The 20,694-nt window shown below is 39.7% G+C and overlaps 1 protein-coding gene across 7 annotated transcripts in view; it reads right to left on the reverse strand.

The window, feature by feature from the left end:
- Window positions 1-20,694, reverse strand: part of CACNA2D1 (calcium voltage-gated channel auxiliary subunit alpha2delta 1) — an 859,989-nt gene that overhangs the window by 372,496 nt on the left and 466,799 nt on the right. For all 7 annotated transcript variants that reach the window (XM_019509506.1, XM_019509501.1, XM_019509505.1 and 4 more), the window contains exon 6: window positions 18,204-18,333. In XM_019509506.1, coding sequence (XP_019365051.1) covers window positions 18,204-18,333 — 130 coding nt within the window. The remainder of the gene's footprint in view (window positions 1-18,203; window positions 18,334-20,694) is intronic.

Genomic DNA, 20,694 nt, shown 5'->3' on the forward strand with positions numbered 1-20,694 from the left:
AAAAAAAAAAAAAAAAAAAAAAAAAAACCCAGCAGGGGGAACAAGAGGGGTGGATAGATGGGTGTGGAGTGAATGGGTGTTTAGCAAATATGATTAATGTCTTGTAAATAGCAGCATTCAGCAGGTGATGAGAAGGGTTTTGGATCCAATATTCAATATTCCTTTAATGAAGTCTCCCCAAGACACGCAGTTCTACAGAAATTGTTAAGTTTCTTCATGTCCCTCCAGGATTAATCCCTAATAATTACATTTTATGAGATTTTTTCAGGAAGGTTTATTCTGGGGTTAGCAATAATATCTAAATTTTTAGAAACGCCCCTACATTTTTAGAGAGCTTCAGGTTCCCAAATTCTTGAGTACCCAAACTGAGGCACCTCAGAGAAGTCAGATGTTGTGCAGGGAGGTTCTCAGTGTTTCCCAAAGTCAGATTTTTTTTTTTAATTGTCCCAAACCCTGCCCTCAAAATATGTATTGCATGTGGACACTTAGCCCTTTACTGCTGCAGTACAGTTTTCCTCTCTTGCCCTATTTTTTGTTTCGTTTTCAGGGTTTAAAAAAATTAACTGAAAACATTTTTTCTAATAAAAAAGCTACATATAGGAACCAGATTATTTTTGAAAAAATGCTTTTGATTCATTATTTACAATCTGAGATAAATTAATGTGTACATCAACAAATAGTTTCATTTTACAAATTACAATAATTTCCAAATTTGGTCTTGAAACTGAATTTGCTGAATGTTAGAGAATATTCTAACTTTCACACATTTGCTTTGTGTCTGATTTACTTTATGATGGGAAAATAATACAGATTTCCAGCAGCTAACAGAATCATACTTAAAGATCTTAAAGGGGGAAGAGGAGAGTAGCAGTGGCTGGGGAACAGGGAATGTCAGGCTGTAACCTGGGGTCTCAGCCTAGCCAGCACAGCATTGCTCATTCTTGTCTGCCACCCTACAGCTGACCACCCAGACTGAGCAAGGCTGGCCTGAAGCCTCCATCAAGGCCTCACTCCATTAAGACCTGTCACCAGAGTGGTTGGTCAGGGTCAGCTGACCCTCCACTCTATATAAGCTCCCAAGCAGGAACAGGAAGCATCTGGAAAACAGGAATTAACCTGATCCTAGCCTGCTTCACTGTTCCCTCCCAGCTTCTCCATATGCTCTAACTCCACACTCTGCCCGATCACCTGGCTTTCTGACTTAGCCTGTTCCTAGACCTGGGTTTAGGACTGACCTCCTGGCTTGGCACAGGATTCTGCTCACTCCTCCTGACCCTGTTTGGTACATCAATCCTCAAGTGGCCCCAGACCTGGGTGCACATAAACTGGTATGACGGCTTGCCTGGACACCTCTACTTGGTGAACAAGGTCTGGCATGAACCCCAATCTCCTGCAGTGCTGCCAAACCTATGTACTTTGAACGCCACAACTGGAGAGACTCACAGGTCAGGCAGGACTGGCTGAGCTAGCCTGCTTTCACCTGACAAATACTAGAAGCCTAGGTGCAGCAGCTTCAGGCTGAGAACCAATTCTCTAGAAGAATAACCCATATAAGGAGGTACAATGGCTGCAGGAGACTGCAGGATGTGCCCCTTTCCTGGTACCTGAAAGGTATGATGAGGATCAGTGGTTCTTCAGGGAATTTCTTATTCAATACTTCCTTTTGTTCATAGCCCAGCCTGAAACCTACTCCAGGGAACAGGGAAAGGTGAGTCTCATCATAAGTCTGCTGATAGGATGACACCCTGAACTAAGCCTCTGCACTGGTGAAGCGCAACTGCCCTGTCCTCCAAAATTGGGAGACATTCCTTCAAGAATTGTCCAAAAAGTTTGATGACTCCCACCAAGCCTTGACAGTGTAACCTGGGGTGGGATCTGGGTGCCTCCACAGCTCCACTCTTATGCAGACATCTCATGTGGAAGATTAGTCTCTTGATGTGCCTAGCATATGTAGTCCATGTTTCTGAATCATAAAGCATGGATGACAGCACACAAGTCTTGTAAATCCACATCTTCACCTTAGCTGATAGTTTGTTGTTATTCTATGCAAGTTTCTGTAGTAGCCCAAAATTCTTGGCTGCTTTTCTGATTTTGTGAGCCAGTTCAGTCTGAAGGTCAAGTTTCCTGCTGATCATAGAACCCCAGTAGCAAAAACTGTAGGCAACACCAAGAGATTTATCCTCCAGAGTAATGTCAGGTATTGGTTCTTCCACCCCTAGATACATGATCACAACCTTCTTGAGACTAATTGTCATCCTGGAGCTCTTGCATGACTCAGAAAATCTGCCCAAGAGATTTTGCAGGAAAGATTCACTGTGGGCAATCAATGCTGCATCATCTGCAAACAGGAAATCTCCCAGAACCAGTTCTTTTACCTCCTTTCGCTCTAAACCTTGTGATGTTGAACAAGCCTCCCTATAGCCTGGTTCAAAGAGAAATGCCATCATTGCTATTGTTGAATACGTGAAGAAGCAGGAATGAAAAGGAAATGCTAAAAAGCACAGGGGCTAAGATGTACTCATTTCACCCTGCTGTTGATGTCAGAGGCATTTAATTGTTTGTTTTCATATGCTACAGTTGCCTTCATACCTTGATGTAATGAATGATATTCAGCAGTTTGGGGGGACAACCCAGTATCTTCAGAACAATAAAAAGGCCCTTTCTGTTGACTGTATTGTAGGCCTTTGTCAGATTGATGAAGGCTATGTATGATGGTATTTGTTTTTCTCCACACTTCTCTTGCAGTTACTTGACCAAAAATATTGTATCAATCGTGGAAAATCCTGAGTGAAAACCACACTGACTTTCAGGACAGATTCTTTCACCTAGAGACTTCAGCCTAGGGAGCATGGTTCAAGTGACAATTTTTTCAATGATGTTCAACAGGGAGACACCTCTATAGTTGTCACAGTCACTTCTATTCCCTTTCTTTTTGTATAATTGTACAAACCGAGTATCTTTGAAAACATGCGGTACCGCTTCCTTTTCCCACCAGAGCAACATACCTTCATGAATCTTTTGAAGTAATTAAGCATTAGCACATTTGTAGATTTCAGCAGGCAAACAGCCAAAAACCTTGAGCACACCTCTTAACCTCCTTTTACATTTTTTTTCAAGCCTTTTTCAGATTTTCCAAGGTTATGGTGTTGGGAGATTCAATGGTGACATGTAACTGGTGCAGGGGGGTGAATGTGCACCCCATCAGAACACTGGTATACCCCCTGACAGGCCCCCCACTTAGGCGATGGGCAAGGAGGGCAGGCTGGAACACCAGTGCTCCTGCAAGTGTCGGCCAGGGAGTGAGAGCACCAGATGAAGCACTGTGGCCACTTCCGGGAGTGCTGCAGCCACTTCCTGGTAGGTAAGATTGGCTGCGGGGGACTGGCCCCGCTCCTTTCCCTGGTCAGTGGGAATGGCCGCGAGGGGACCCTCCCAGTCACTGACTGGTCGCTGGGGGGGCATGTGCACCAGTTGCCCACGGGGAGATTTCTTCTAATTGGTTAATGCTATTCTTTTGTTCTCAGCGAGTGGTAGAAGGGTTTCAGAGTGCTCTTCAAACCAGACTGCATTTTTTGCCAGATGCTACGCTATTAGCATTGTATGCTAGTTTTTAAGCTTTCCCAACTGAGCCTTGGGGCTTGAGTTGTTAGGGAAATTAGCCTTCTCAACTTCTTCATTGAATAGGCTGCATGTTTCTATGTTTGGACATCAGTCTGGCTGATATCTACCTGAGGACGACTGGTAGTTTTTATACAGTGGATCTTTTGAACATTGATTCCAACTTTGCAGCAGACTAAGGTATGGTCCATGTCACAGTCAGTACTGTAATAAGACCTCAAATGCAGGATTTCTTTCAGGTAGTTACACGTGGTCAGTTCATATTACCAATTCCATATTTGCCCAGAATACCAGGCCGATTCTTAAAACTACATCCAACTCTTGCATTGAAGTCGTCAAGTATTCTAATGGTCTCATTTCTGTTAGTTTTGTCAATTTCTTCTTCAGGTTGTTAGTAGAAACCATTCTTTTCTTCATCGTTAGCTTGAAGGGTAGGCACATGGACACTAAACAAGGTGATGAAACTGTTCTGTGTATGCACCCTGAGTGTCACGGCATGTAGAGTTAAACAGATCCAGATGATCAGTAAGGCAAATGGTAATAAATAATTAAATAAATAAATAATGCATGTCCTTAAGTCAGGCTAAAGAAAGACATTAGGTTTATCCCAGGGCTGACAGTCTTGGGCCGTGATTCACATCAAACATGTTTTGGACAGTTCTCTACAGAGAGAATTTGAATAGCAATTAACTTGAATTAGCTTCTATTGTCCCAGGGCAAAGTGTTAATTTGGATACTTCATAGGTATTTACATGAGAGAACATGTTTGTCTATCTGTAAGGTCCCAGTCTTTCTCCTGGGAGAAATCCAGTGTCTGTTTTTAGCCTTACAGTCTATATGAGTGTCATGGGATGGGGTCCCTAAGGATGGCCATGTTACCCTAAGGCCCCTTGACCGTGCCAATTCAGCCTGATGGACACCCTCTATTTCACCTGCCACGTTTAATGGATTTATGATATAGGGAGGCTGCCTTCATGTCCCATTGGGCACGGTCCCGATGGATTTCCTTGAACCCTGTGGGTTCCTGGACCCCTTGTGGGTCCCATTCCAAAATAGATGTCACGGGACACCCCAGCTTTTTGGGCTATATACGTGGCTCCAAACCACCCTTTTACCATGCCCCAAGCCTTGCAGATGGTACTTCCACAGGATCCCTCCAAGACCTTGGTTTTGCTCAGCCTTGGGTTGTCTCTGGGCTCTCCGCAGCCCCATCTCTCACAGCGCCTACACTGGCGCTGGGGTCTGTGCACCCCGGTCTCTCACAGTGCCCACACTGGTGCTGGGGTCTGTGCAGCCCTGAATAGCATGTCCCCACTAGTGCCAGGGACCCCTCACTATAGCGGGGCCCCAATGAGACCTCCTCCTTCCCCAATAGCCTTTCCTAAACCACCGGTCTTATAAATAGAGATCAACATGCAAGCCCCAAAGCTATAACATAACTCAAGCCACCCAGATATAACATAACTCAAGCCACACAGGGCATGCTCTGTCCCTCAACAGTACCAGAAGCTGCACTTGCAGTCAGGCCTCTCCCCTTTGCTTCTTCTGGGAGAGCTCCTTTCCCCTTGGCTGCTGGCACAGAACTGCCCTCCTGGGCTCTGGCCTGGGGTTTATATACAAGCCAGGTGTTGCCCCTTCTGGTCAGCTGACTGCTGGCAAGTGTGGGCCCACTAGCTCATTCTGGCTGCCCTGGTAATCAGCGGCTGGGACTCCCAACTGACTGCTAGAGCTCTCTCCCTAGCAGTTCCAGCCCTTAAAAGCAGCAGGACACCCCAGTGCCCTGTGACAATGAGTTATGAATGTTGGGCATATAAACTGTGTTCACAAAGACTACAATGTCAGCATCTAAAGCTCAAACCTACACAAACAGAAATAATTCCCCCCTCCACAAACACACATCTACCTTTCATCTACTTCCACCTCTCTGCACATTCAGTTGCCTAGATCAATTGAAAAGATGAGTTTGCATTTTCTTAAACTATTATACAAGTACCATATTCCAACAACAATGGTAAGATATATATTATTAGTGTAGAAGATAATATTTATTCTAGTCCATTTCTCCCATCACTGATCAGCCTGGCAACTTCTCAGTAAAAAGCTCAACAGCACACACCAGATGAATTTCTCAATTGGGAGATTTTAAATAACATCCATATTTATGCTGTTTCCTTTTTAATATTTAATCTAACATATGTTTAGTTTTTTCAGCATGAAATTCTCTGAATCTTAATTTTTATCTGCTTGACATGTATACTTTATGAACTTTCATTCATTTCATAAAAGGTTCAAATTAATGAAATGCCCTTAGAGTGTAGAATTATTAGGACACATGCCATAAATCTTGTAAAGTCCAATAAACCAAAGATGTAATTTCAATTTAAATAATGTGAGGAAGAAAAATCATAATTTATGGCCATGCTGTCATCAACTCACTCAGATTTCACAGTTGATATCATAGTTTTGAAATAAGATATTTCTGAAGCAGGAAGACTACAATTGATACTATATTTTCCTGTTTCAAGTGCTTTTTCGGGTTTGGAAAACAAAAAAAAAGAGCTTTTTAATGAAAAATGTGTAACATTTTGTTTACAATGTATACATTACTTCCTTTTGAAATAAATAAATAAATAAACTGCTTGCATGTATCTGAAAACCCACGACTGCACAGATGAGTTTTATACAAGTTGTTTCAAATTCTCAGAATGTAAAGATTGTGAATGTGGTTTCATTGACAGTTTGAGGAGATTTTACACAAGCACATGTACACACACACTTTACTGACAGTTTGAGAATATTACATGTTCATATATGTTCATTATATACTGATATGTATAACATATTTTCAAACTGTCAATAAAACCAATATACACACAAAACATACATCCATGTATGTATATATTGCAAGAAAGAATGTGTGTGGTATTATATGGCATGCACACATAAGATATAAACAACACTACGGACATTAATTACCTAAAGTCTTACATAAATGCTCTGTTCATAATTCTTCTTTAAACTATTATTTTTTTTTATATTTAATTTAAGACCCACTAATGTTTATTGTCTTTATGTACAGTTTGTCTTTTCTTTCTGTACATAAATCAATATTATCTATTGTTACCAGAAGAATCTGATCTAATTTTGATGCAAAGACATATTTCATCTACTGCAGGTTTGTCTTTGTGGATAGAATATCATTCTGTTATTTGAATCTATAGGTGAGGAAGAAATAGAAAAAGACATACTATCTGGGGTGCTGCAGGGATAATCTTGCCTCCAAAATATTTGTAAAGTTAAATATTATTCAGTCACTTTGGCTACAGTAAAATGATTGTCTTGGTATCTCCAGACTTGCTTTCATTTATAAGAAAAAAATTGGGCTCTTGCCATATTGATGTGCCAAATATATGCTGGACTGTAGTCTGCTTCTAAGTCACCAAATGCCTTTTTACAAGCATTTAACTTTGAACCACGATGTCCAAGTCAGACATGCAACTTGGAGGGAAAAAAAATGTTTGGAACGTGATTTTTAATGTGTCGATGTAAACAAGTTCCTTTGTTCCTACGTTCCTGAGCTACTCACAGCGTAGGAGCTTCTAGGAAGATATGTTTTGAAGAGTCCTTTTGTTAACAGAGGCTTCTCTTTTGGTGGGATCAGAAATATTATCCCTGCAGAGTGTAAGTAGCAGATTCTGTGCCTTGGACTGTAGCAGGGGCAGATGACAGCAGAAGCTGGGTCACCCCAGTGGTGGCTGTCACTCTTATGCCCCTTCTCCGTTGGCACCAGGGGCCAGTACCTCAGGCGCCCAGCCCTAGTTACCCTACTTCATGATCATTTGCAGTGCATCTTTCCAGCTGTCATAATTATGCTTGAATGATTAATTCACACCATATAGTATCCTTGAAGGACTTGTGAAAAAATGTGTCATCTCACTGATCCATGTAGATTCATTCCTCATTTCAAGAACAGGAATGAAAAAAAAAAACTTCAGAACACACAGCAGCCATTAGTTCCCACAGGGTTCATTGTGAGAACTACATGGGAGCCACTCGTGGGAAATTAGTCCCTAATTACGATGCCAAGTGTTGTAATGGGGGAGGGGCGATAGTTTAAAGTTTTAATTCAGTCTGTTTGAAAATAACCTAATGAAAATAAAATTCAGTTGCTTCTTTGATTTAACAGCATGAACATTTATATTTCTTGAAAAAATGTACTGCAGATGAGAGTATAATCTATTCAGTCTCCACAAGAAAAGACTGAGAGGGGATCTGGTGGCCGTCTATAAACTCACCAGGGGGGATCAGCGGAAAATAGGTGAGGCTCTTTTCTCCTGGGCGCCACCTGGGATAACAAGGAATAACGGCCACAAATTGATTTTGAGCAGGGTCAGGCTTGATATCAGGAGGCATTACTTTATAGTTAGAGCTGCCAGGCTGAAATGGGCTCCCAAGGGAGGTGGTGCTCTCCCCTACCTTGGGGGTCTTCAAGAGGAGGTTGGATATATATCTGGCTGGGGTATTATGATCCCAGCACTTGTTCCTGTCCGGGGCAAGCAGTCAGGCTTGATGATCTGTTCAGGTCCCTTCTGACCCTAGAAACTATGAAACTATGAGTTGAAATCTTTCTTCTTCTACTTTAATCAGAATCGGGGGTCCAGGTTCCCAGAGAGTTCCCTGAGTCCAGGTTCCAGGTATTGAGGTAGCTCCATTTTGCATAATATAATAAAACATACTGGGGCTGACAGTGGAAACTAGGTATCCTTTATCTTAACTAAGTATCCTATTCATCAGCCTGCAATCATTTTTAGTTTTCTCTCTCTCTAGCTTACCAAATGTTCCTTGATAGAATATAAGAAAACTATCCCAGTTACGCACCTGAACCAATAAAAAATATCACCCAAACAAATACTTGCCTCTCACATGATTGCTACATTTTCTAGAGGAAGCAGCACACTGGCAAGGAAACTTAATGAGGGAAAATAAGAGATCTGAAAGCCCCTTTAAATTCACTTAAGTTTGGAGATTTCCCCACTCTTTAACACAGGCAGAATACTATAATCAATCCTGTTACAAAACTGAAGACCAAGGCAGAATAGGTTACTACAGAAGAAACACCACCTTGTCTCTAACAGAACATAATCCATTACAACAACAGAAGTGGCAGATATAATACAAACAGTAACATCCTATTTCAGCCTGAAATTCATAGTTGGCTGGCAAATGGACTTTTAGGTGCATCCTGTAGATGGTAGTTGTAGCAGTCTGTCACATAACTCTACCCATCATTTTTTTAAGACCTCCTTCATTGTTAAAGGCCCTTGTGGATTATCAAAATGTAATAAATAATAAATCGTCACTTAATGTCATGAAGATTTTCTATACTGGTGCACTTCAACTGATATATCTGCCTCCAATCTTTCCAGTGTTAGCCTTAGCTCAGTTCACCTCTCACTATATATTATAGCACAACAGAGTAAAAATTGGCAGCAAGTTTTGATTAATTCATGTAGAAACATTTAGAAAATACCATTTCTAAATTAATTAAAATGATCAGAATACCACAAAGAAGTGGAAGGGTGGATAACTAACTTTTTAAAGAAACTGACACTTTAAAAAGCATCTAATATGGTTTCCAAGTGATAGATTCATGTTACACCCCCCCTGCCCCGCAACTTACTTTTATTACTGAACTTCTTAGAGTTCTTCCAGAGCAGCAAGAGGTCAAGAGGGAATGATAAATCAAGTATGGTCTCACAAGCATTTGGTTTCTCCAGTTAAAAGTCCTGGGGCTATGGTTTGGACAGATAGTGAATTTTGTATTGTTTGGTCTTTAATAATTTTTGGATAAAGGGGGATAAAGTGTCCAGGAATGTAATTTTTAAACTCTGAAGATAGTGTGAAAAGGTACTTGAACATTTAGACAAGGGAACAAAAATCAATTCAGAAGTCTGTCACCAGCAGATCCACAAAGAAAGCCTATATATGAACATCTGAGAAGCTAATATGCAACTTTAACCAGAGGTCTCTTTTTATAGGGCTCATACTACATGATAAATAAAATGGTAGTAGGAAATATTCATTTAAGCTTGTTACACAATCTACGACAGTTTCACGAGAATGCATCATCTCTGGAGTGCTTTTCTTTAGTAAAATATGCGTAAGAAATGTGCTTTAACCAAGATTCAGTAGCAGTGCAAGAATGAAAGTGGCAGCATAATATCCATGTACTGCATCTTGTTGCAATGATGACTCCATCTATAACAAGATGGGCAAAAAAAAAAGTCTTAAATAAAATAATCTATGGGGATATAGACTACTATCATTATATTTGCTTAATTGCTTTGCTATTTAAAATTGCTACATAAGGCTAGTTCATTGCTCCTTAAAATTGTAAACTACATGTGAAGAAACTAAGATTGTTACTAAGTCACTAAAATTCCTTTTAGTATGTCATCCAATCTCTCCTTAAACTCACAACAGATGACTTAAGACAGAACCCACAGCAGATGTGACATCAAGCAAATATGTTAGACTAGCCAATAAAATTCATGTGACCTAAGTATTAAGATCACTATAGAGGATACTTTTCACGTTCTTTTACTTTCTGAATTCTGACAACGGCAATCTTTCTCCTCCTGAAGGATGTAATGAGAAATTTAAAGTAGTAAATTTTAAAGATACTAGCTTTAAAATACTAATAATGGAAGCTCACACACTCTCATCATCATAACAAGCCAGAAAGATAACTGAAGAAGGCTTTCATTTCAGGAACTTTAGTAAGCTACTCAACTAAATAAAACATATAATTCTCCTAACAGAAAAGCAATCATGACCCAAGATTTCTATGCTTGGGTTCATGCTTCAATAATTTCCTTCCAGGTTTAATAATGGATTCATCCAGGCAGGCTAGGGGGCCTGGTGAAACTAACATTTGCTTTGTGCTAACCTCAAGCCATAGTGCTGGTATTTAGAACTTGCTGATACAGTAAATTCATTTAAGGCTCCACTTCACTGATTATATATTTCTTAAATCACTTTGTAATTAAATCATAGTAAAGATTTCTTGTTAAAGTCTTAGCTGCTGCATGGTGATAAACATTGACACAATTCAACTTTTACAGCTCAGCTATTATCTGTCCCTAGATTCAGAGATGTGCACATGAAGAAGCATTCAAAGGTTTAAAATGTTTTTACTTGTCAATTTTTGCTGCACTAAAACAAGCAGCATGTACATTTGCTCTTCAGAGGAAAGTCTTGGAATAGTAATATCCTCGCTCAGTTGTATCACCACAATTTGAATTTGATAGTATGAATCATAATGTATTTCATAGACAAAACAAAATACCGTCTTGCCCAGAGGAAAGACACCTTATATTGTACAGTTATTACCCTCTTAAAATATTTATTGTAAGGCATAAGAAACTTTTATTACTCCCTTGGTCTTCTATGAAATCTTTAAAAGATGTAACGTTCTGACCTAACTATAAAAAGAATTAAAAAATAAAATAAAATAGATGTCTCCTGTCATAAATCTACTCATTTACCCATGCATACACATGTAAATATTATTTTATTATATATACCATATATTTTATATATTCAATACTTACAGACACTATTTAACTTACATTTATATATTATTTATACAAACACACACATATCATGTATGCATATGTATTTATAAAAACATGAACATAAGAGACATTCATTCCTTTTCTGGGTGAAGTCAATGGAAGTTTTGCTCTTAGGATCAGTGGGTGCCTATACACATGCTCCAACACATTCTAATTAGAACACATCGGAGGAGATTATTAATTGAGACTGTTCCACAGGGCCATCCCCGGAGGGGCGAATTGGGGAAATGACCCCAGGCCCTGAACTTTGGGGGGCCCCGTGGAGCCGGGCAGAGCAGGCGCAGCAACTCCGTGCTGCTGCCAGCTTCATGTCCAGTTGCTTGGCACGCCCCCTCCCCCCATTGCCGAATCTGCCGCTGGGTTCTTTGTGTCAAGGGGCAGGGCCCTGCACAGGCTGATTTGCCCTGGGCCCTGCACCCTGCTCGGATCATCTCTGCTGCTCCATATTCTAATTAGAACGCTCTAGCATCCTTGCAGCATCACATATATAAGCCCCTGCAGGTTTAAAAATGGCCACTGAGGTGCTTTAACTAAAGCTTGTCAAATGAGCTTTAGTTAAAGCATCCCACAGCCTTTTATAAATGTGTTGGGGCTTAATACACATGACACTGCAGCATTTTAATTAGAAAAGTTCCTCAGGAACCGCTCCAATTAAAACATACCCCACCACTGACTATGAAAGCTGTGAAAGCTTGGACAGTGCCTCTTGCACAAAAATGCAAGACAGCAGATGGGGCAAGACTGGGTTGTGGTAACAAGCCTGCCACAAAGAAAATCAAACTTCACTAGTGGCTTGCAACCCATTGGGCGTAAGAGAGAGTAGAGTGCTTGCAGTACCCAATACCAGATCCAGGCCATAAGATAATAACAGTCATGATAACAGCCCTCAACTTTCTACCACACCTGAGCCAAAAAAATATAAGTGATGGTTAAAAGTATTGGCAGAGACCTGACACACTCATTACACCTATGTAACAAGACTCAGACAGCAAGCCAGAAAGCCAAGTGGCCTGGGGAGAAACGTACAAACTATATCTACATATCAATTGAGCTAAATGCCACTAAAGAAAACAAAAGAACTAAAATATCCACTTCAAAGCAAAGTATCTAAGAGATGAGAAGAGCCAGGGTGCACTGAAAACAGGACTGTAAATATATCCTGGTTAACACATTCCCCCTTTTGATTAAGACCTATCTGTCTACAGTTTTACACGTTTAAATGTTATTATGCTAAATCAGTCTACATGACTTCACCTAACGTACCTCACACCTACTGTCTGATCCTCACTGCCTCACGTTTGCATTTATTAAGGCATATTTCTCAAAACAGGCAGTCAATTTCAAATGGTTATTATGTTAAACCAGTGTATTTTCCTGAAACTCACACCTATTGTACCCAATAGTCTCTGATCTTCACTATCTCCATAAGCCATTTGATGCAGCTATTTATTAGACTCCATTGCTAAAATAACTACTGAAATAGTATTCTGTCGTCAACTTCCTAAAGGAACCTCATTCAACAAATACCCATCCCATTTCATTCCAAACTGATCAAAAGCTTGCAAATTCACGAACACACAAACAGGATACAATTGCAATGTGTTAATTATGTCCTTGCCTGCTTTGTTAGGACTCTGGTTAACCAGCTATCAAGAAGGAATGCTTTGAAGCTACACAATTAGAACAGTATAAAAAGCAAGTCAGAACTGCCAGCAAGGTGTGTGCAGTCCAGCAAAGATCAAGAAGCCATCCTGTACCACCCAGCACAGGAGTGCAGGACCCACGCTCTGTAAAGCTATACAAGAACTGCTTCCTGCCTGCATTGGGTGAAGTTCGCTTTGAAGCTAAGATAATACAAGTACTGTAATAACTCATTTCTTGAATATTAAGGAAAAAGTCTTGGTTTTTTTCTGTCATTTAGTTTTCTAGTTTGTTGGTAGTTATTAAAGCAAGCCTTTCTGTTATTCATCAACCGAGTGTTGGGTCAATTCTTAAAGCACTAGGTTTAAAAATTTGGTTTCTAAGTGCAATATGACCCCCAAGCATGTGTATAGGTACCCAAGTATGACCAGGATTTTGACCACACACTTTAACAGTGACAGACAAACTTAGATTGCCACACAAATAAAGGGAAATTTCACCTGAACATAAGCAAATTGGTTCTGAATAAAACAACTTATTTCATCAAAACAATCAAATCATCTGACAATCATAACTCTACAATATCCCTAGTAAATACTTGGTGCGAGGGGGCTGAACTCTCTATTGGTAGTTGCCAAGATGTATTTCAAGTGATGCCACTACACCAAAGACACATGATGCTTCAGTATGTGAACAGTGACAATTTGTTACTTTCATCAATTCTTCTGAGCTAATTAAACACTGAAGTGATGGCAGTCTTTGACTCTTGCAAACTTTTAAAAAGCTGACTTAGAGTGAACATCTACTATGAGGAAAGCAGGAATAATTGTATCTCGGTACTGGTGTTTATTGCATTGATTTGTCTAGCACCTTTTTCAAAACCTGGAGAAACACTAGTCCTGAATCTGGCTTGCATAATTTACCATCTGCTCCAAACAGCAAGAGCAATTTCCAACAGTACTCACGAAAAAGATTAACCTTACTTGAGTTCCAAGCAGGGCGACCTTTCCATTTTGGGCTGGCAATTTCACTCTTATACTTGGAGATGTAAGAGGTCATTTCAACGGGGATTTAAACATGAAACCTGAGTTACTGCTAATAGAAGCTGCATGTCAAATTCCCGTACTAGACTGTGGAGATCTGACCCCAGAGTCTATTTAATTTTCAAAGTGACTGATTTTATTTTGAGACTCTTGCAAATACTGAAAGTTTTAGCCTTGGCAGAGGTCAGTTTTATAGCATGATTTACATGGAAGACTCCCTTTTAGCAAGGTCATCACACCCCATATCCAGCCATCCAGGCAAGTAATGGGAAGTAAGATTTCTTCAGTCTTCTGCATGGCAGTACTCAGAACAGGAGTCCAGCTTTAAGTGGAAGTCCAGGAATTACTTGCTCAATACTGCATTTCCATACAAATGGTGCGAGAAGCTGTCAATGTTGATGAGTAGGAGAGTCGCATCGCTGCCCCCGTTCTGAAAATTAATGGTCTGCAAAAGAAGCTGAAGTAACATTGTCCCACTTGATTGCAAAGCAGGGGATATTTGACTTTAAGTTAGATGTAGATATTGCCAAATGAAATGGATCAGCTATGCTGAGATGTGTCCTGGTACGGCTTAATTAGGTGAAACATGTCGCCTGTTGTTCAGCCCATTGATCTTGCAGGACAACAAGTAATGTGATCGATCCCCACTTAACAGGGACTAACCCCAGGAATCTCTAGACCGCATCTCTGCAAACAGGGAAACCCCTTTCCCACCTAAAAAGATGTGCTTCAGAGATTCCCAGAGTCTGAGTCTGTAAGAAGTGAAATCTAGGCAGGTGCTTCCAGGGCTTGAGGGGTCCAATCTTGTGAAGGAATTGAGAGGTACAAGGGATTTAGCCCCTCAAATGCTGGGAGTGATTCATTACTCCAGGGTTACTGGAGAGCATGAGCAGCTCTGAGTTGCCCGTGCTCTCACGCCATAAAGCCAACAGACATCTGCCATAATAAAGCAGTAGAAACGATTTCTACCTTTTGTGATGGCCAAAAAATTTTGGTGCAACAAGTGGTGACAGACATCTGTTTGCTTACCCTTTGTGCTGCCATAAAAATTGTTATGGTGGCACAAAGGTGATATCTATTTGTTACAACCAAATTAGTTCTGTTATCTGCTCCTGGGATGGTGTAATAATGCACTACCCCTTATTCACATCTGACTGTAACATTGTAATCCAGCACTCCGCAATACACTTAAGATCAGATCCTATTTTACTTACTGGGGTCTCCTAAGTGGAGGTGGGTACCTAAGTGACATTTTATTTCACTGAAATTCCTGAAAACCAACTGTGCCTATGTTTGTAACATGCCATCTTCTTAAATGACATCTGCACATGCAAATCTCAAATGAGAATAGGGCATTCAAAAGAATTATCCCAAATACTTTTCTATATTTAAGCATCGGCTTCTATAACCTTTTTTCTTGCCATCCCCATAAGATGTTCGATAAGGCAAAACGTCTTCCCCAAACTTGCTTATCTTTGTTCAAGATAAGCCAGTCAAGGAATACAATTCAACCCTGATCCTAAATGTGGTTCTCAGAGATACTTCCTGGAATACCCAGTTAACGTCTGTATGTAGTCAAGGAACTGAAAAGTCAACAGTTCTCAGACCATATAACTGTTCATTAGAAAGGCAGGCACCTAAACTTCTGTCACAGAAAAGCAAGGAGTGAAGTGCTATCAGCTTAAAGAAATGCAGGCAATTTTGCACACAAAAAAAAAAAGAAAAAGAAAAAGAAAAATTCAGTTAAAGAAATCTGGTTTTGAAAAAAGTATGTCCCAATGTTGGGAATCATACTTATTGCTAGATTACTTTGCCTAAACTAGTGCAGCATTGTATGCTAAATGTTATGGTGCTTTGCACCACATATCTGGAACCCCCTTGCATGTTATGAAACCTGTAACTTGAAAGTGATTATAATCTTACGTAACCCTGGTAATGTATTTGTGTTCTGTGTGACAATCTGCCAGTGATGCTTACTTACATACCCCTACTGGATTACAGGAAAAGATGGCCCTTATCTGCATACTGCAATTGGTATACAGGCTTGACAGCAAGGGACACTCTTTTGTGCTTGTTCTGACTGCCATAGCAAGTGACTCAGTTTGGCAGAGCAACACCCTGACCTGCTGCAGCAAGCACTGGTGAGGCAGGTGAAAGCTTGGGTTAGCAGCTGTACGGGCTCTACAAGATCCCATGTTCATCTTGTTTGGGACGAAGAGACAACTCTGACACATACTGACTGTAATAAAATGTTAATAGCTGGCTGAAGTGGGCTACTGATTATTAAGGGTTTCCCAACTTTGTTTCACGACCCACTTTCCTTTCCCCTTCAATAAACCCTGTTATAGTGTCATAATTGCTTACAAGCAGGAAGTTAGTTCATACTGGAACACCCAAACAGAATTGATTTTCCCAGGTTTCTGGGTAGGGCCTTGAGCCAAGATAATACATTTGTGTAAAACGCCTACAATGAACTCGACCATTATTACTGCTGTCCCATGCCTGACAGAAGGGTTACAATTACGCTGTCACCAAAAAAAAATAATTTTTAACTATGTAAATAAAAGTTGCACATTATCCTATAGTGATCTTATATTAAAATTAGACAGATTTCAGGACTTTTTCTTCTTTCAATCTAAATCACATCTTAAGTCAGTTCACCCCTTGGGCATTTAATGTGATAGATAGCCTCAAAGAATCATGAATTTCTCATGAACCACATCTTCCTCAAATCAGGAAACTCAATCATTCCCCTCCCCCCTAAGAAGTTACATGTTAATCGTTTTAGATCCATCTCACCAAATACTAAAGTTGTACTTCCCTATATGGATTTTTCACCATTTAGGTTTACAGACTCTTGATAGTAAAGTTATATCAGAACATATTTCTATGATATATATGCAGCCTGGTGAATACTGCCTAGATTTCTAAATCCAAAAAGCTGCAACACTTCACATTGCTATAGCCAAAAACCACATCAGAATTCACAAGGCAATTGAAAGGAAAAATTGGTTTCCAGCAATAGGAACCATGCAATTTCTCCTACGAGTTTAGCAGCTAAGTGAAGAGGCTTTTAAAGATAAGGAAAGGAAACTGTCATTGTCTTCACTTTAATAAATGCTAAAGTGCACTTTAATTGAAGGATTAAAGTCAGAATCCTAGACTAATCCTGTAAATCTGTGCCATTCAGATACACCATCTGAGAAATATCACTAACTATGATTTCCCTCCTCAATCCTGTTGACATTTCTGTTTTCACTCCTATGTCATTTATAAATGCAGACACATGATGATGGCCATGAATTTTAAAGAACTGCAGGTCAGGTTAGGGTCTCCTTCCTGTTGATGAGATTTTGGCAGAAAAGGCAGGCCACAGAATTAAAATGAATAACACTAAATAAAAAGAATCTTGTTTTCAGGTCCTTCTGTTTGCTGGGGGTTTTTTTTTAATTCTGCAAGCATTGTCTGTGTGAATAGCATCTACTGTATATCTTCTTACTTCATTACATATCTGTATTTCTATACACTTTCTAAAAGTCTAAAAGTGGCACTAAAAATATCTCTATCTTGAAAAACAATGTAACACTTTTTGGATTTTTTTTAGAAACTTCATTTCTACTGGAGGTTGGACTAGATCCTGAGGTCCCTTCCAACCCTAATTTTCTATGATCCTATGATTGTTTCCTGTACATGCATAATATGAGAAAACTCATTCAAATACTCTTAAAATCCTGCACTATCAAAAATGCTTCATACATGCTACATGTAGCAGAAGTACTATCATTATGCACAGTAAGCCAGTCCCTTGAACAATATATGCTTTGGGGATACTTCAGGTGTTTCCAGTATTCATCTCTGCCCCAGGCTAAATTCTTCTAAAGAAAAGTTATCAAGAATACTTTACCCTAGATGAAAAAACAGCACAAAGACAAAATGAATGAGAAAAATTAGGCCACTCATAAAGACCTTGTTTGCCTTAAGTTCCTGCTCCTAACTCCACTTTCCAAATTCAGACCGTTCTTCATTGGGGGGCGGTCGGACTTGAGTCCAAAAAAGGTTGCGAATTATGAGTCTAGTCAAATAAGGATCTTTCTATTGTACAAATCACATGATTAAAGATTCTTAAAAGAGGAAGTACTTAAAGATATTCATACTAAGAACAAGATCATTAAAAAAGACATGGTTAATCTGTTTGTTTTTTATGAATGTCGTGCATAAAGAAGTTTACTATAAATATAAAGCCATATGTTTACATGGTACTTACAGCCTTCATAAATATCAGTTGGTATGTGAACTGCTGCATGCTGGTAAGATGTCTGTCGTCGAAAAACAGGATCTTCTTCAAATACTGGTTTGATTCTCTGGCTGCCAGTCTCTGTTTCATTCTTCTTAGACTTTTTAAAGAAAAGATAATGAAAGGGAAATATTATAATTAATGCTAAAATTTTACATATATATATCTATATATATAGATATATATACACACACACATACATATACACACATACACACACCTATTTCTATATCTATAGATAGATAGATAGATAGATAGATCTATCTATATTATTTTTGCCTCTTGGCTCAGAACTGACCCCAAACCTGTCATTAATAGCTGAGGGTTTATGTGTATGAAAATACAGGCACACATATACTTCAATAACCACATTATCCTGTCATTTATGCTGATGTAAATCTTCATTACTCCAGTATGCAGAACATAATGCAAGAGCACTTAAATTTATTGCATTACATTGATTCATATTCATTTGAAATCTGTGAAGGAAAAGTGTAAATGTAATTTATTCCTATAATCTTTCAAGAAATTATCACAGAGATAACAAATCTTATATGAGTACAAAACTGCACAAATTTACAAGAGGATGTTTAATAAATGATGTACTTCATTTAGAATGAGACTGACAAATAAAAAAAACTCCCACAATATCATTTAAAAAAAATCTGTTTCAGGATTCTTTTAAAAACTGATTTAACTCTTATCAGATCAACTAAATAAATACTCCTAGCAATCTTGTTTTATATGGGCCACCACATAAATTCCAGGCAAAATATGGCACTAATCAACTAACTGAACTAGTCAAATGTGTGGCTGCCTCGCACTCAATATTTGTTATTCAGGGCAAGATAAGGAACCTCATGCTCATTTTGCTGAGCAATTACATTTGTAGGTATTGTAGATATTACAACAGACTTCCAGTCAGTGAAATGTCTTTTGAGTATAACTGTTCACTTGAACATGAATATGAAAATCGGGAATCATCTATTCGATGTTGCATGAGATATCATTTAGTATGTCCAACTCTCTCCTTTATTTTCAAAGGCAGCTCTAAAGCTGGGTACAGACATTCAGGGAGGATAGGTGGAGGTTAGAGTCCTTACACAGCCACCCAATCTAAGGTAAGTTGGGTGTGGGGGGGGTTGTTGCAGGGCAATTGAGAAGTCAAACAGGTATGGAGGAGACTGGGGGTCCACAGAGGGATTGGGGGGCAGGCAGGATCCACAGAACTGTTCAGGGGGAACAGGGGGGAATCACGGCAGCTAGTGAGGTCTTCTGGGGGTGGGGGTATTTGAGCACCTGTGCAGGATCAAGGGACAAGCTGGATCCACGGAGGGATTGGGGGGAGCGTGCAGGGTCTGCAGGGTCCTCCCCTCAGCAAATCATCTCTTCCACCCCTCTCCCCACTGGGACTTACTTTTTAGGCTCCCGGCATTGGCAAATACTGATAAAACTGGAACACGGAGCAGCTTGTGAGATGGAGGTTTGGTGGGAGGTGCAGGCAAGAGGCCAGGGGGCTAAAAATAGACCGGTGCCATAGGGGCAGGGAGCAAAAGCTCAGCCCTGGAGCCAGCAGCTGGGCTTTCCCAGCCCTGGGGCTGTGTTGGAAACTGTACAGAAGCTTGGGAAAGTTAGATTGATTTGAAAAATATGGCTAATACCATCTAAACTAGACTGCTTTGGAGGTAGGATTAACTTAGATCAGGGCAGCCACTTTTAGACCAATCTAGCCCTCCTGGAACTTCTGTACAGTTCACGTTTAGTTGGACATAACGAGGGATCCAAGTATAAGGTCCACACATGGTGAATTAAGTTAGATTGCATAGCTATTTTTAATGAAATCTGACCTCCTCCTAGCCCCTCTGAAGGTCTGTACACACCCTAAGTGTTGTATCTTGCTTTTATGCATACTACCTATAGCCAGCATCAGCAACAGTTTAAAAATATTGTTTTCTGTTATGATTTAAACAAAGCATTAAGTTGGCCCGATTACTGCTTTAATGAATGATTGAGCACAGTAGTTTTTTTCCATGTCTGAAAGACCACCTAAATAGTTAGCAAATTTTGGATCGTTACTTATGATTTATTTTCTTGTATCATGCTGTCATAATTAATGAAGTAGTGCAGTTTTGTAAATGAGATTCTAACAATTGATTGTTGATCTGAGAAAGTTTCCCTTGTGCCTGCAAGCCATTTCGTTAAAAAAACAACCCAAACTTTACACCGTAATATCTAATTAACTCCAGTAATTACAATCTCTACTTTTTCCATAAACCTGTTCAAAAAAGAATACTACAGACTATCAAGTCACATTACAACTATAAAACAGCAAAAGGGTAAGATCTTCATGAATGCTCTACTCTATTTTCTTCAAAGATATCCTGGTTTGAGTTGCTTCATTTTGCTTTGTTGGGGGGATAGTGATATGTCAGTGCCCTGCCTGTGCTCTTGACCCTGTCCA

Source organism: Gavialis gangeticus, unplaced genomic scaffold, assembly GCF_001723915.1.
Source record: "Gavialis gangeticus isolate Ggan-Ray unplaced genomic scaffold, GavGan_comp1, whole genome shotgun sequence".
Classification (NCBI taxonomy): domain Eukaryota; kingdom Metazoa; phylum Chordata; order Crocodylia; family Gavialidae; genus Gavialis; species Gavialis gangeticus.